Raw genomic sequence first — 15,217 nt, forward strand, 5'->3', positions numbered from 1 at the left:
CGTCGTCACCATAAGACCTATCTGTGCCGGTGCGACGTACAGCAAATTGTAAAAAATAAAACTGAAGCCTAAACCACGCAGAGAAACTCAAACTAACCCTAGACATTAATTTAATTTTAAGAAATTCACAATAGAAGACTAGCATCAGTGTAACGAATGTCAGGCAGCATTTACCTAAATCCAAATCACACAAACATGATAATTTAACTTCTACTCATCCAATTACGTTATTTCATATCCAAACCAAACCCCATGGCACAATAGGCCGAAAGGCGATGGCCTACCAAGCGACCGCTGCTCAGCTTGAAGGCCTGCAGATTACGAGGTGTCATGTGGTCAGCACGGCGAATCCTCTCGGCCGCATATCACCGTCAGATAGCTCAGCAATTGTAATCACGTATGCTGAGTGGACCTCGAACCAGCACACAGATCCAGGTACAAATCTCTGACCTGGCCGGGGATTGAACCCGGAGCCTCCGGGTAAGAAGTACACACGCTACCCCTGCACCGCAGAGCCGGCATTTCATATTCAGAAAATGAAAAAAAACGTATCTGATTGTTTTAGAAAGATTTCTGCAGTCGTGTACTTTTTAAACAGTCTGTTCAGGTAATTGAGTAAAATTTGCTGTAATGACTTATCTGAGAGGAATCATAAGCTATGTACCTTCCATAGAAAGATTATATTTCACAGGTTTTCTTTTTGTTGATATTGAAGATTATTGTTATCGGTACAGGAGAGTGTAAATATTTAATTTATGTGTTCTCCAGTCTGCTGAGAGACAGGCAATTTTTATCTCACGGTGTGTAATCATACTTAAGTTGTAGACCGCTTTTTGAACATGTCTTCATATTTTCAATAAAGCTAAATAATTGTTGATCCTAGGTTTCTCAAGAGACAGATTACTACGTGATTCTCGTCCTTCTGGCCTCTTGCCATACGTACAATGTTCAAACACATCAGTTACAAACATGACCCTTATATTAAAGTGAGCGACATGATCATTTTCGAGGTACCGGTAGTGTACTTTTTGTAGTAGTGTATTTTTCAGGCTACTTATTTAGTCTGCTAAAGGTTTCTTTTTTTTAGGTGCGCCACCCATAGGCTATCCAAAGCATTTGTGTAGATTTTTCAGTTTTTGTACAGAAGTATATTTTAATATTACCACAGTCTTGATATTATGTATATTTATTGCGTGTGTACACGGTAGTCGGTGTAGGCTGTCATTAATTTTATAAGGCGAATGTTTTCATGTGTACGAAATGTAAGTTAAAGCACGAGTTCCGTACGACCTCCGCGTCAAGCTGAGGAGCGCCCGCAACATGGCGGTACGCGCATGGACATGTCTTCCCCAGTCACACGCTTCTGCGCAGCCAGCGGTGTGGGGCCTTGTTCATTACATCTCAGAAGATATTTACCCTCAGGAATGCGATCTTCATGAGTAATGTTCAGTAGCATTTCACTTATGTGAGGGTTGTAGCAGAGTTGACTGTAAAATAATTGGTAATATCATTTTCATTTGCTCACTGTAGATCGAGACCCGAGGTGAGCTTCGCAAATCATCAACCTACGGATGACATAGGAGCTACATTCAAGTGCATCACGTGTGGGATATGCTTTAGCCGGAAAATCAGTCTAACTTATCATATGAGGACTCACATGGGCGATAAGCCTCATTTCTGCATTGTTTGTGGTAAATCCTTCAGCTGCAAAAGTGGGTTGACGCGTCACATCAGGACCCACACCGGTCTGAAGCCACACTGTTGCAACGTGTGTGGTAAATCCTTTGGTGAGAAAGGCAATCTGAATCATCATGTGCGTACTCACACGGACAAGAAGCCTCATTGCTGCATTGTCTGTGGCAAATCCTTTAACCGAAAATACAGACTGACAGGTCACATCTTAACTCATACAAACGAAGGGTTACACTGTTGCAATGTTTGTGGTAAATCCTTTAGAGAGAAATTCGGTCTAACGAACCATATGTTGACTCACACGGGCGAAAAGCCTCACTGCTGCATTGTCTGTGGCAAATCCTTCATGCTCAAAAGCAGTATGACACGTCACATGCGGGCACACACAGACGAGAGATCACACATTTGCAATGTCTGTGGTAAATCATTCAGCAGCAATACCTATCTAAGATATCACATGCAGATTCACACGGGTGAGAAGCCAGAATGTTGCTATATCTGTGGCAAATCTTTCAACCAGAAAAGTCATTTAAGAACTCACATGCTTACTCACACGGGCCAGAAGCCCCACTGTTGCCATGTCTGTGGCAAATGTTTCAGTCTCGGATCCACCTTAAAAGGTCACATGCGAACTCATACGGGCGAGAAGCCACACTCGTGCAGTGTCTGTCTGAAATCCTTCAGGCATAAAGTTAATCTAACAGTCCACATACGGACTCACACAGGTGAAAGGCCACACTGGTGTAATGTCTGTGGCAAATCCTTCAGCCGCAAATTGAGTCTGAAACGTCACATGCCGACTCACACGGACGAAACACACGCTGTTGCAATTTCTGTAGTCAATCCAACCTAAATGTAGTCTGACACATCACATGCGGTCTCACACAGATGAGTGGCCACTCTCCATGCAATATCTGTTGTTGATTTCTTCATCTCAGAAGTCAGTCTTACACGTCACAGCTCGACTCGCATGTGCATGAAGCCACACTGATGCAATTTGTCACAGAGACATACTTAAAAAACCAAACCCCATGGCGCTAGAGCCCTTGAAGGGCCTTGACCTACCAAGTGACCGCTGCTCAGCCCGAAGGCCTGCAGATTACGAGGTGTCGTGTGGTCAGCGCGGCGAATACTCTCGGCCGTTATTCTTGGCTTTCTAGACTGGAGAAAAATACTTACTGATGACAATATTTAATGTGGAAGGGAGAAGCCCACTCCAAGAGTATATCCATCCAAGACCGGGAACTAGTACTCACTTAAAGCTTTAGCCCTTCTTACCATTTCATATGAAATGAGCCACACCATTAAACTTAAAAGGCTTTAATAAAAGCATTAATAATTAAAGATAAAATTAAAATTATACCAAGTAAATGTAGAAATGATGTGACTCAATTTTTTGTCCTTTATATTAATGTTGTGTAACAAAATAAAATCAGTAGTTTGAAATATTTTTAGATCAAGTTACAATAAAAGGTTGAGGTGCCTCAAAACAACTTTAACTATAACCATAACCACTTATTATTATTATTATTATTATTATTATTATTACCATCATTGGTGTGTGTACCATATCCAGAACCTCAGAATCACAACAGGCCCTGGTTAACTAGGCAAGGAATATAGTTAAATGTAAATGAATATTGCTTCTAAAACGTACACAATTAATTGGCAATAAAAAACAGACTACCACAAATAATTCAACAAATAGGATCAGAGTTAAAAACATAGTCACCAAGCACCATTCTATCCATCATTAACATTCAAAGACATTCATCTATTTTTCAACAACAGAGAGGGCAGAAAAACCAATCATCATCAAACAAAACTCGTAACCAGGCAACAAGGCTTAATAACAGGCAAGGCAATAAGCATAGAGAAAACTAGCCTGACGGCGACTAATAAATTTGAGGTTTCATTTACATTATAGAAGGATGCCACGAAATGACGTTTTAAAGTTTTAGTCCTACACTCACCATGCGAAGTACACATAACACCTTGAATAAACTTTAACCACGAATTTAAAACTAGAAGGGAAAATCACCAAACTAAGGTTATCATTTTAGCATATTTTGCGGATTCCAAACCGAATAATTGTGAATTACAGGTGTAGTTCATCTGCCGATCACACAGCCACCGGAACCAGTTCCACACATAATTTTGATTTACGGCATACCTAAGGATTGAGGTTCAGGCTATCACACTACTTAATTAGAAATAAAAATTGAATGAAGTAGGTTACCACATGGGCACGTGGAAACTGATTTCTCTAAAAAAGAAATATCGGTATTAAATGAAATCATACCAGCCGACTAAAGGAAAACGTATTGAAAAGGCGAAACCACAAAGGTTCCTATCCAGGATCATAATCCTGTCTTAAAGACATCCTTTTCTGCCACACAATCCAATTTGCTTCCGATTCAGAAAACATCTTGACCTCGAATACAAAGGTCATTATTCACTTGTTTAATTCAACTATTTGCTTCATTGTCGCATTTCAGACTGGCAGCCGCGAGGAGCGCCACCAGCTGGCTGAGACTATTAACGAGCAACGCCAACAGGTAGCGGTGCGAAGCACACTAGTTTCAATTCATGATGTGATATGAATTTCAAATCACTTGAAAAAGGTGACCAAGTTCCTTAGTATTGTCTCACAATATATGTGACAAATCCATCAGCCACAATTTCTGTGTAACAGTTCACATGCGGACTCACCCAAGCGAAAAGCTACACGAGGCAATGTCACGGCAAGTCCTGCCAGGAAGACGACTTAATTAACACGCCATATGCGGACTCTGACGGGCGTGAACCCACGCTGATGCAATGTCATGGCAAATCCATCAGCCAGGAAGTCCAACCACCACGTCACATTCGCACTCTCATGGGCGAGATGCCGCACCGTTGCAGTAGCTATCGTAAGCTCTTCACCGATAGCAGTGAACTGTCGAAACACATACAATTGCATACAGATGAGAACCAAATTGCTGCAATGTCTGTGAAGAATCCTTCAGCAAGAAAGTCCATTCAGCAGCTCATATGCGGATTCATACCAGCGATTCGCCACACCGTTGCAGTATCTGTAGTAAGCCCTTCACGGGGGGGAAGTGCACTCCTGAAATACATGAAGACACATACAGACGAATAGCCATACTGGTGAAATGTCTGGCAAATCCATCAGCCAGAATGTCAGTCTAACAGTTCACTTGAGAACGAACACGTGTGTGAACGCAAACGCGTGCACTGTAATGCTCTAAAATGTTAAGAGAATCGTATAATTTCTCGTAAGCGGGGAGCTCGGTACACACTGGCTCACTCCCAGGCGGGGAGTGATTTCCCTGAGTGAAGAAAATATTTAACTAGTCGCTCAAAACAATCTTAGTCTAAAATAGAATGGCCACTAAGAGATATTAACTGTATTATAGTGTATCTAATTGTTGAAAAATCGTACTGTTTTAATTTCTTTTCTTTGTGGAAGAACATGCCGAGTGCTTTCAGGCTGTTATACTTAGTTTGTTTCTTACCAATGACAGTAACGTGTACCTAAATATTTTAGGCAGTTTACTAAGAATCTCTGCCTGGAAATATGTTTTTTCTCTGCATGCGAATTGTATATTTACAAGGTTTCCATGTACTTAAAAGATTTAAAATGGAAAAAACGATTCGAAAGGATCTGATATGTTCGTTGCGGCTTCTGAGGTATCCAGTTTAAATACTTACAATTCATAATTGTCACTAACGGATTATATTACACTAAAATATAGGTAATATGTACAGTATTTGTGGTCTTCACAGTGTTTTTTCCTTTACAGCTACTAATTTTATGGTTTACGGAGACGCCGAAGTTCTGGAATTTAGTCAAGCAGGAGTTCTTTTTCATGCCAGTAAATCTGCTGACACGAGGCTGATGTATTCGAGCACCTTTAAATACCACCGGACTGAGCCAGGTTCGAACCTGCCAGGTTGGGGTCTGAAGGCCGGCCAGCGCCTCAACCGTCTGAGCAACTTAGCCTGACAAGGAGAAATGACTTCCGTACCATCAGCTCATTGGAAACAGGAGTTGGTAGTCAACCAGCAATTGCGAAAAATATAATGACGTTATTTATCTTTGTATACAATCCCCTGCGGCAAAAGTATGCCCATGAGAATCTTTATTTCGTCCTTATTTGTACGGACCCAATCTTGATTTCTAACCGTGCCTTTTATCTTACTAAACAGATCTTTATATGCGATTTTCTGCTGGGCATCTTTTGTCTGTTAGATACGGTATGTTCTGGCATGTATCGTCATGAAGAAATCAAATATTCCACTCGGTTTTGGTTTCCCTAAATACTCGCCCATTGCATCATAATGGAATTTTGGGTCTAAGCGAGGCCTTATTTGTCTACTTTAGGTCCAGGTCGACGAAGAAGTTACACTGATTGGACTGTTGTCAATATTATCGTCACCACTGTCACTAATACCCTAGCACACGAGGGTGAAACGCTGGCAACCAAGAATGAGTTAGCTGGAAAATTTTTAATGTCCAATAACGGACCATTTATATTGGTATTATAAATTTACTCATTCAGGACAAATGTTTCTGATTGCTTATGGGAATCAACATCTATATCACCACTGTCACTGCCATGATCGCTACTTGAACAGGAGTCGATCACGTTTTCTCTTTCGCGACTTCTAATTTTCGCATCAGCTGGGCCCGAACTCTCTACATTTGAGCCTGCAGTACTTGTTCCGTGTAAATTCCCCTCACTTACGAATTCCCCTGCGGCAGAACTTACTTCATTATGATCACTGTACTCCCCACTAAATATCGACATTTCGTTTATCATGACCCGTAAATCATCTTCCTCTAACGGTGGGGACTGGTGATTCCTTTCAGACATTTTAGCGAACAAAATGTAAGAAAAGGAATTCAATAGAACCCTGATCTCTGCAGATTGGAGGAAAATCTAGAATTGTGTCTGTATTACTGAACGCATGCGTGCGTTAATAAATGTTGTGTAACTCGCAGTAAACACACACTCCAGTCGTGAAGAAAGAACGCAACCCAAGAATTCAAAGTCACAGTTCCAAAGTGTCACCAGAGAGGCCTACATTGTATTCGAATATCGAAGTAAATACTGTACATGTAGTAAATCAGATTTTTTAAAATTGCATTTCTCTTAGCGTTATCCGAGAAACAGCATGGGGAGGTCCCCATACGCTGTTTCCAATGTAAAGTGTTTGTTACGGATTTGTGATATAACGGCAGGCTCACTTGCCTACTGCCATTCACAATCGAGTTGGGAAATTTACATTATAATTGCAGGCCCCATTGCCTACTGCCCGTGACAATCGATTTAGGGAGTTTTCGTTACAATGACAGCCCCCCTTTCCTACTTCAAGCCAGATAACAGTTGAGCAGTTTCTATTATAATGGCAGGCAACTACCCTACTATCAGTCGAATTTGAGTTGTGCAGTTATCATTATAATGTCAGGCCCCTTTTCCTACTGCCAGTCAGCTTACTACTAGTCACACCAAGTTGATGAGTTTCCATCAAAATAGCAGGCCCCTATGCCTAATGCCAGTCACATTTTAGATGAGGACATTTGTTTATATTTGCGGGCACCCTTGCCTACTGAAAAAAAACACAATCAGGTAGGGGAGTTTTAAACAAAACTGCATGTTCCCTTGCTTTCTGCAAGTCAAATCGAGAAGTGAACTATTCATTACAATGGTAGGCCTTCGTTACTTCTGCCAGTTACACAGGAGTTGAAGGAGGACCCCATTCCTACTGCCGGTCAAAGTTGGTGTGGGGAGTACTGATTACAGTAGCAGACATACCCTTTCTCGATCGCTACAAATCGACATCAGTGAATATACATACATCGACATACGAAAGTATATGCGTCTTTACAATATTGCAGACCTTCATTTACAAATTAACTGCTACTAAACGTAAGTCATATCGACAAAGGATTGTACCATAAGACGCCAGATTTAGTGGCCTAAATGACTGGTCCTATTATATCTAATCTATTCTTGTGTCAGATGAGTTAGAAACGTTGAAGAGCGTAAAGTTTGTGTAATATTATCTCACATAGCATTACTTTTCGGATAATTATGTGACAGCTTCATACATAGCATTTGGCTCACATATGGCTACTGGGTGGGCCAATTTTCGTGAAGAGTTTGATGATTCTATATTTTCTGTAAGTGATTGAAAGTATGAATTATGCACGTGAAAAGTCCAAATTTTACTTAACATCGATTAATAGATAAAAATCAAATGTAAAATAGATACAGATACGGCAAAATGTCATAAGACCAAGGTTGTAGATCATTCCAAATTGAAGGGAAATTGTGCAATCCGTTATGTGGTAGGGCTTCCTGAAGGTCTGCACCATCATTAAAATTGCCTCCATATTTCGATATTCCTCGGGGATAAAAAGTGAAAAATTTAAGGATCTTGAAAGTTTTCCGTCCGTTACAGGCTAAAACGCATAATTTTGTCAAATTTCAATTTTCTTTTTCGTGTGGCAGATTATGCCACAACCTGGATTTTTGGCGAGGAAGGAAAAAATTAGGACTTTCAGGAAACTAAGCCAAAAAAATATGCAGATGCTCATTATTAACCCTAAAACTGGTATATGTGCAAAACATTTTGCCAAAATAGTCATTGTAGAGGCACACAGTCGTTGCGATTTTATTTATATAGATAGATAAGGAATCTGCTCCACGTACAACACCTTTTGGGCTATGTCTGCTGGACTTAACCTGCAAAACTGACCATTCATGATATCTCCCTTATTAATCCTCCTGACGAAAAAATGCACATGAAAAAAGTTTTAGAGATGGAATTCCATCACGTTTGGTTGATTTCCAGTCAGGTTGGTCTTGTACTGTATATACTGTTGAAGAGTAAAATCACCATTTCGGTTCCCTATAAACCACTTGTCCATTCCGGGAACATTAAATGTTACTGACCTTTAAAACCTACCTTTGGAGAGGTGGACGCTAAATATAAAGTTTGGTTCGAATATCTTCAGTAGTTTTTCAAGTCGTAACGAATACGCTTTATACGCACCCGCTCTTAAGTTAAGTCCGATGGGACATGTACTGAAAAACAGTCCGTTAACGATATCTCCCTTATTAATCGTCGTATCGAAATGATACACATGAGAAAAAAAGGTTTAGAAATTAATTCCCATTAAGGCAGGTAGATTTCCATTAAGTTTGGTTGTGTACATTTTCTGGGAATGCAAAATCACGGTTTCGGTTTCGTATAAAACCCCAGTCAATTCAGGGATTTAGAAACAATATTTGCCCTAAAATCTGCCCAAGGACTGGTGGATTCTAAACATGAAGTTTGGTGGAAATATATCCAGTAGATTCTAGCACTCTCGTACATACGGAGTAATTAAGGAAGAAAATAATACAGTTATGAAAAAAATAAATAGAAATTGGATTATAACTGAGGACAGCCGGATAACGACAAATATGTAAATGCCAAGTGAATGTATTGGAAAATCAAATGCCCCTCAATAAATTATGCTGATGTGAGTTATGGATATAATAAAGCGGTAACAGAGGAGAAATTAAGGCGCAGTGATTCTTAAGGCCGGTCTCCACTGTTTAACATTTAACACCAACATGTTAAATTTAACATGTTACAGTTGACATGTATATTGTGATTGTGTCTTCCAATTGACTTTGCATGTTAACTCAGAATGTTAAGTTAACACTTTTAACATGTTGGCGTGTTTTCCGCTCCAAGTGGAAAACATGTCAAGTCAATTCGTTGTTCGTGCGTTGTCGGCACAGCTTCGGCAACTTCCATGATGTTTCCATGCCAACACATAACCTAAACGATGCAAACGACGTGCTCCTCATGAAGTAGGATTATAATTACAACACTCCGCAATACTCCTTCTCTTTGTTATAAGCTACAAATACAGTACACGCACGTGTGTCGTTCTCTCTGCACTATACTAAAATGTCAGAAATGGGGTAGAGCAAGGAGATTACTCTGGACCTAATTAATGATATAATAGAAAGGCCTTATTTGTGGGATGTCTCATCAGAAGAATACAGATATAAAGCGAAGAAAGCCGACAGTTTCCAGGAACTCGAAAATATCTATAATTGTTCCCGCGAGTAAATCGAAAAAAAAAAAAAAAAAAAAAAAAAAAACCTAGTGTCCCTCCGCTCCCAGTACAGTCGAGAATTGCAGAAAGTTCAGAAAAGTCAGTAGTCGGGAGCGGACGAAGTTTATACCCTGTACTTCAAAGTGGTTTGCTTTTAAAGCTATGAGCAGAGTGAGGGAAGGAAATGTGCCTAATAAAACTGAATTTCTAAATCAAAACAAGAAGCAACAGTGGCAATAACAAAGGCCAATTCCTCTTCATCTGAGTCCATTGTCCTTATTTAAAAATACTAGACACCATCTAAATGTATTACCATAAATTGTATGATGAACTACCTGTATATAAACAAAGGATGTCAAGTTTAACATGTTTATTAAGTGTGGACACAATGTTAAATGAAACAGTTTTTGACATTTAACATTTAACATGCTGATGGTGTCACCAGTTAACATTTAACACTTTTAACATTTAACATGTTGTTGTTAAATGTTAATCAGTGGAGACCGGCCTTTAGGTAAACAGATAACATGACTAATGGTGTTATTACTTAATCTATTCGAGGGCGGTTATAACCTCCAACGATATTCCGCCAATACCCCGCAGATAGGCCGATTGAAGCCTCTCTTGCTTTCTACCCAAGGAACAACCACGAATTTAAAAGCATGATGAGGAAAATGACAATACGTTACTTCCCTTCTGGCAAGCAGTCAGAGACGTTGCCATGGTAATCTGAAGGTTCGTTGTTGGGCTGTCGGTCACTCAATGCAGAGCATTATACCCGCAGAAAATAGTAAATTTCTCCGCCATGTGAAGAGTAAGGTAAATTATGAACATAACGAAAGTTGTTTATAATGAAGAGACGTTTCACGTACGGTCCACGGAGTTTATAGAAAATCAATAGTATAAGAGAAAATGGAGGAAAACCATTGTGGTTTTCCTATAAACCCCATCCTGGATGCAGGCTTTTAACTGGGCAATGATTAATGACTGGCATATAAAATAACATGATATTGGAGAGTGTTGCTGGAATGAAAGATGACAGAGAATACCGGAGAATAACACTCCTGGCTCCGCTTTTGTCCAGCACATTCTGTAACCAGCGCTAAGAGGCTGGCTCGCAAATATTAGGTTTTAATACAAAGGCCTTTTGCTGCAACGGTGAATGGTTAACGTGCTAGTCTTTATTTCAGAGGGTCCCGGTTTCTATTCCCCAGCCGGGTCGTGGATTTTAACCTCTATTCGTCAATTCTGATGGCTCTGGGACTGGGTGTATGTGCTGTTTTCATCATTAGAAATCATCACAGGTAAGCCCCATCGTCACTCGAAAGACCTGCGTCAGGCTTCCACAGAGGCAACACACACCATTCAATTATTGACCTACAAAGGCAGAGTTATCGCATAACCAGTTCTTTACATTTGTACATTTTCCCCGCTCGTAGAAAATCCTAGAATCGTGGATATGTTTTTCGGCTTACAAGACGAGGGGGCAAGTAGCTTCTTACGACATGCAGGGGCACAGATAATGCATCCTTTGCCTCCACCCACAGGGAAGATGAAACGAAAGAAAACGAGTACAAAAGAATGGCAAGGCTTATAAACTGTAAGAAATTAAAGGACATTATAGACCTTACAGATATAATATTATAATTATCATTATTACCATTATAAATATTGTCTGCCTCTTATCTGGAGGCCCCGGCTTCGATTCCCGGCGAGACCAGGGATTTTTGCCTGGACCTGAGGGCTGGTTCCAAGTCTACTCAGCCTGTGTGATTAGAATTAAGGAACTATCGGACCCGCTCTAGAGCTACACGACACCTTCGGGCGGAGCAGCGTTCACTTTGTACAGCAGATGTGTATTTAATATTATTGATTTATAGATTTTAGTTCAACACACACAGGTATACTGGTACAGCACACACTAGCAGCAAGCAGGAAGCTTTGCAAATAACTTTGATATGGCCGACCGGATGTGACTCTCTTAGGGTGTACAAAACTGTATTGGACTGACAACTGCACGCACATATGTAAAGCCAAAAATAATAAAAGTAAATTTAGTTATTTCTTTTACGTGTGTGTGTATGTGTGCAACCCTTAAGCCGAAGGTAGGCCTGTAGATGTTCTATATCTGTGCCTCGTGGGTGTCGTGCGTATCGTGATAAGGCTGGTTATCTACCCTTAAAATTGTGCCCAAAATATGTTTGATTATGCGTGTTGTTAGACCCTATAACTGTGTGTGTGAGTTGGCTGTATGAATAGTGTAGATCTATAAGCATGCATTCAGTTTTTGACCTGTACTGTTAACAGCTCTCAAGAAAATTTTCCGTTGTTTTCTATTTTCACTACATACATAATATAACGATACTTAATAAGCAATAGCACGTTGTAAATAAGGATAACCCCCAGTAGGTACTTTTCTAATATAGTGCGCCTAAAATGATAATTGAGTTCGGTTAGGCCCAGGTCTTTTGAACTGACGACCGTTGCCGTCCTGCGTGCCGTAGTAAGGACAGGCTGGTTATCTATCCATAAAACAATGTCCCTCCACAGATCGTGATTTTTGCGTGTAGTTAGGTTCCCCTCAATAACTGTGAGTGGGCTGGGTAGAACGCTACTGTAAGCTTGCATCTAGGTTTCAAAACCCCTTCTGTTAGCAGCTCTAAAGATAGACATCCGTGGTTTCCGATTTTCACTACAGTCATACGAAAACTGCGCTAAAAATTGTACTTCTGTGTAGTTAGGCCCAGGTCTTTTGAATTTACGCCCGTTGGCGTCCTGCATGTCGTAATAAGGATAACACGGGCGAGTTGGCCGTGCGGTTAGGGGCGTACGGCTGTAAGCTTGCATTCGGGAGATAGTGATTTTGAATCCCACTGTCGGCAGCCCTGAAGATGGTTTTCCGCAGTGTAAGTTTGAAAAGAGCTCGTAAATTGGGGTGCCTCATATGGGCATTACAACGCGCAGGTCGACTACGGATTGACAACATGCCCGGTGATTTATGGAGTTTCCGCTGCGTGAGAGTTCGAAAACGGCTCGTAATTTGGGGTGCCTCCTAGCATCGAATAACAGAGTTAACAATTATTTTTATAACGATAAGAGCAATTGATTTGATTTGATTTGATTTGATTTGTTTATCACCAACAGATTTATTAATTCTCGAATTACAGATTATATAATACATTCAAATAATAACGATATTAACAGCTAATTATAACTAATTATAACTAAGCAATATACATATTTAAAAAACATATAAGGAAGAAATGAAAAGAGAAAAGTGTTCATACATTTGAAATGACCGAAGGAAGGAAGGAAGGAAGGAAGTATAACTTTCAGTTACCAAATGCACAGAACAAGGTACAAGCAACACACTGTCTATGTAGCGTCGGTAAAATGTCGGCGAATTTCACTAGCTGACGAGTGAAATACATCCACCATCCCGCTAATATCATTCAGGGAACTTAGGGCCTGCATAAGCCAAGAGTTCCTCTGTGATTTCGTTCTGCACCTGGGTAAGTGTCGGGTGTTGTGGGAACGAATAGGAATGGGTAGCAACTGGAGTGAATTGGGACAGTCAAGGAAATTACCGATACATTTGTGTGAAACGTGCGTTGACATACCTGCACCTAGTTCTAAGAGACTCAATACACATGTTAGTACAAAACAAATCATAATCTGTCGGTGACAGCCTGATACCCGAACGCTTTTTACTGATCCAGTTGGAGAATCTGATCTGTACTAGCCTTAAGGCTTTACCTAAGTATTGCTGTGAGGGGTACACACTTCAGAGCAGTTCTCTAGTCTAGATCGTATAAGAAAGAAATACAGGGTTTTCAATGGGACAACAGATTTAAAACTCTTGCAATTTCTTTTGAGGAATCCTAACATTTGAAATGCCTTGTTAACGATATTTAACACATGCTCATTGAAAGCTAGACCATATTGAATGCTAAAAATAAAACCAAGATCGTTAATTTTACTAACACCCATCACTTCTTGATCTGTTATATGATAATTGAATACATTGTCCTGCGATGTTGCACTGCACTAGGGTTAAACGCCACTTGTTGCATCAATTACTAATATTATTTATATCGGACTGTAACAATTCACAGTCACTCACCTTTTCAATTACCCTGTAAAGTTTAAGGTCATCAGCATAGACCAGGTATGCTCGAATGGATTTGTGATGGCAGATCATTAACAAATAGAAGGAAACACAAAGGTCCCAGTAGTGAACCTTGTGGAACGCCGTACATGGGCTGATAAGGACGAGAAATGTTACCCTCGTATTGTACTGAATACGTCCTGTCGTAAATATAGAACTTAACCATTCAAGCAAGCTTCCATGAATGCAATATTCTCACAAACTAGTCAGAAGAGCTTTATGCTGCACAGAGTAGAAAGCCTTGGAAAAGTCCGTTTACACGGCATCAACCTGCTTGCACTTGTCCAGAGCGATAGATATGAAGTGGGAGTACGCAGCAAGATTGGTGGTAGTTGAGCGTTTCTGGACAAAACCGTGCTGGTTAATATTAATTAAACCGCTGTCTGCACTGTACAAGGCTTTGTACACGACTCTTTCCGCTACTTTGGAAATGAGTGAAAGAAGAACTACTGATATGTAATTGACAAATACAGATCTGTCACCTTTCTTAAGGTCTGGATTCGGACGGAAAATTTCCTGTACGAAGAGTCCAGTTGATTATCGTGGCTAGTGGGGTTGCCACCTCCTCAGCACACTCACGTAACACAATTCCTGGAATGTGATTTGGACCACATAACTTCTTCGTATCCATCGACTTCAAGATGTTGCAGTCTTCCGATGCCGAAGTTACCACTGATGATAAGTTAATTTCCCCGAATTGTTCGGTGTGAGAATTACAGGGAACACTGGGTGGATGGAATGTTTGATATTGTCAGCAAAATTATCCAGAATTTCTTCCATTGAGCTAATTTCCTAGTATACATTAATCATCACACAGGGTAGCCGCCTAGATTTTGATTGCAACTAACAAAATTCCAAACTATTTGTAGATGTCTGATAACATCCCCCTCAACAGACCCGACATAATCCCTATACTTTCTCAGCTGCGTTTGTTTGTATTCCTTTCTTAGCGTCGCGAATTCGATGTAATCTGAGGGAAGTGAATAATTTGCTGCTTGTTTCCTTGCTCTTTCGTTTTGCCCGCATTTTGTCTGTAAGTTCGGAATCATACCAAGAGGGAAGACGCCTAGTCTTCATTATGCAAGAAGGTGCGGCGTCCTTAAGAGCGCTGTGCAATAAGTCATAAAACAAGTCAACTGCTGCATCAAGAGATGGACAGGATTCGAGCAAGTTCCACGGACAGCGGGATTAGGAGTAGAAAATATGGACAGTTCTGGCGCCTCTGCCGGGCT

At 40.4% G+C, this 15,217-nt stretch overlaps 1 protein-coding gene across 2 annotated transcripts in view; it reads left to right on the top strand.

Moving 5' to 3' along the window:
- The window catches only part of LOC136885794 (zinc finger protein 567), an 81,041-nt gene extending 75,538 nt beyond the window's left edge, over positions 1-5,503 (top strand). For both annotated transcript variants that reach the window (XM_067158527.2, XM_067158526.2), the window contains exon 5: positions 1,531-5,503. In XM_067158527.2, the coding sequence (XP_067014628.2) occupies positions 1,531-2,545 (1,015 nt within the window). In that variant the 3' untranslated portion in view covers positions 2,546-5,503. The remainder of the gene's footprint in view (positions 1-1,530) is intronic.
- Positions 5,504-15,217: the final 9,714 nt, after the last annotated feature.

The sequence above is a fragment of the Anabrus simplex genome, chromosome 14, assembly GCF_040414725.1.
Source record: "Anabrus simplex isolate iqAnaSimp1 chromosome 14, ASM4041472v1, whole genome shotgun sequence".
Taxonomy (NCBI): Eukaryota; Metazoa; Arthropoda; class Insecta; order Orthoptera; family Tettigoniidae; genus Anabrus; species Anabrus simplex.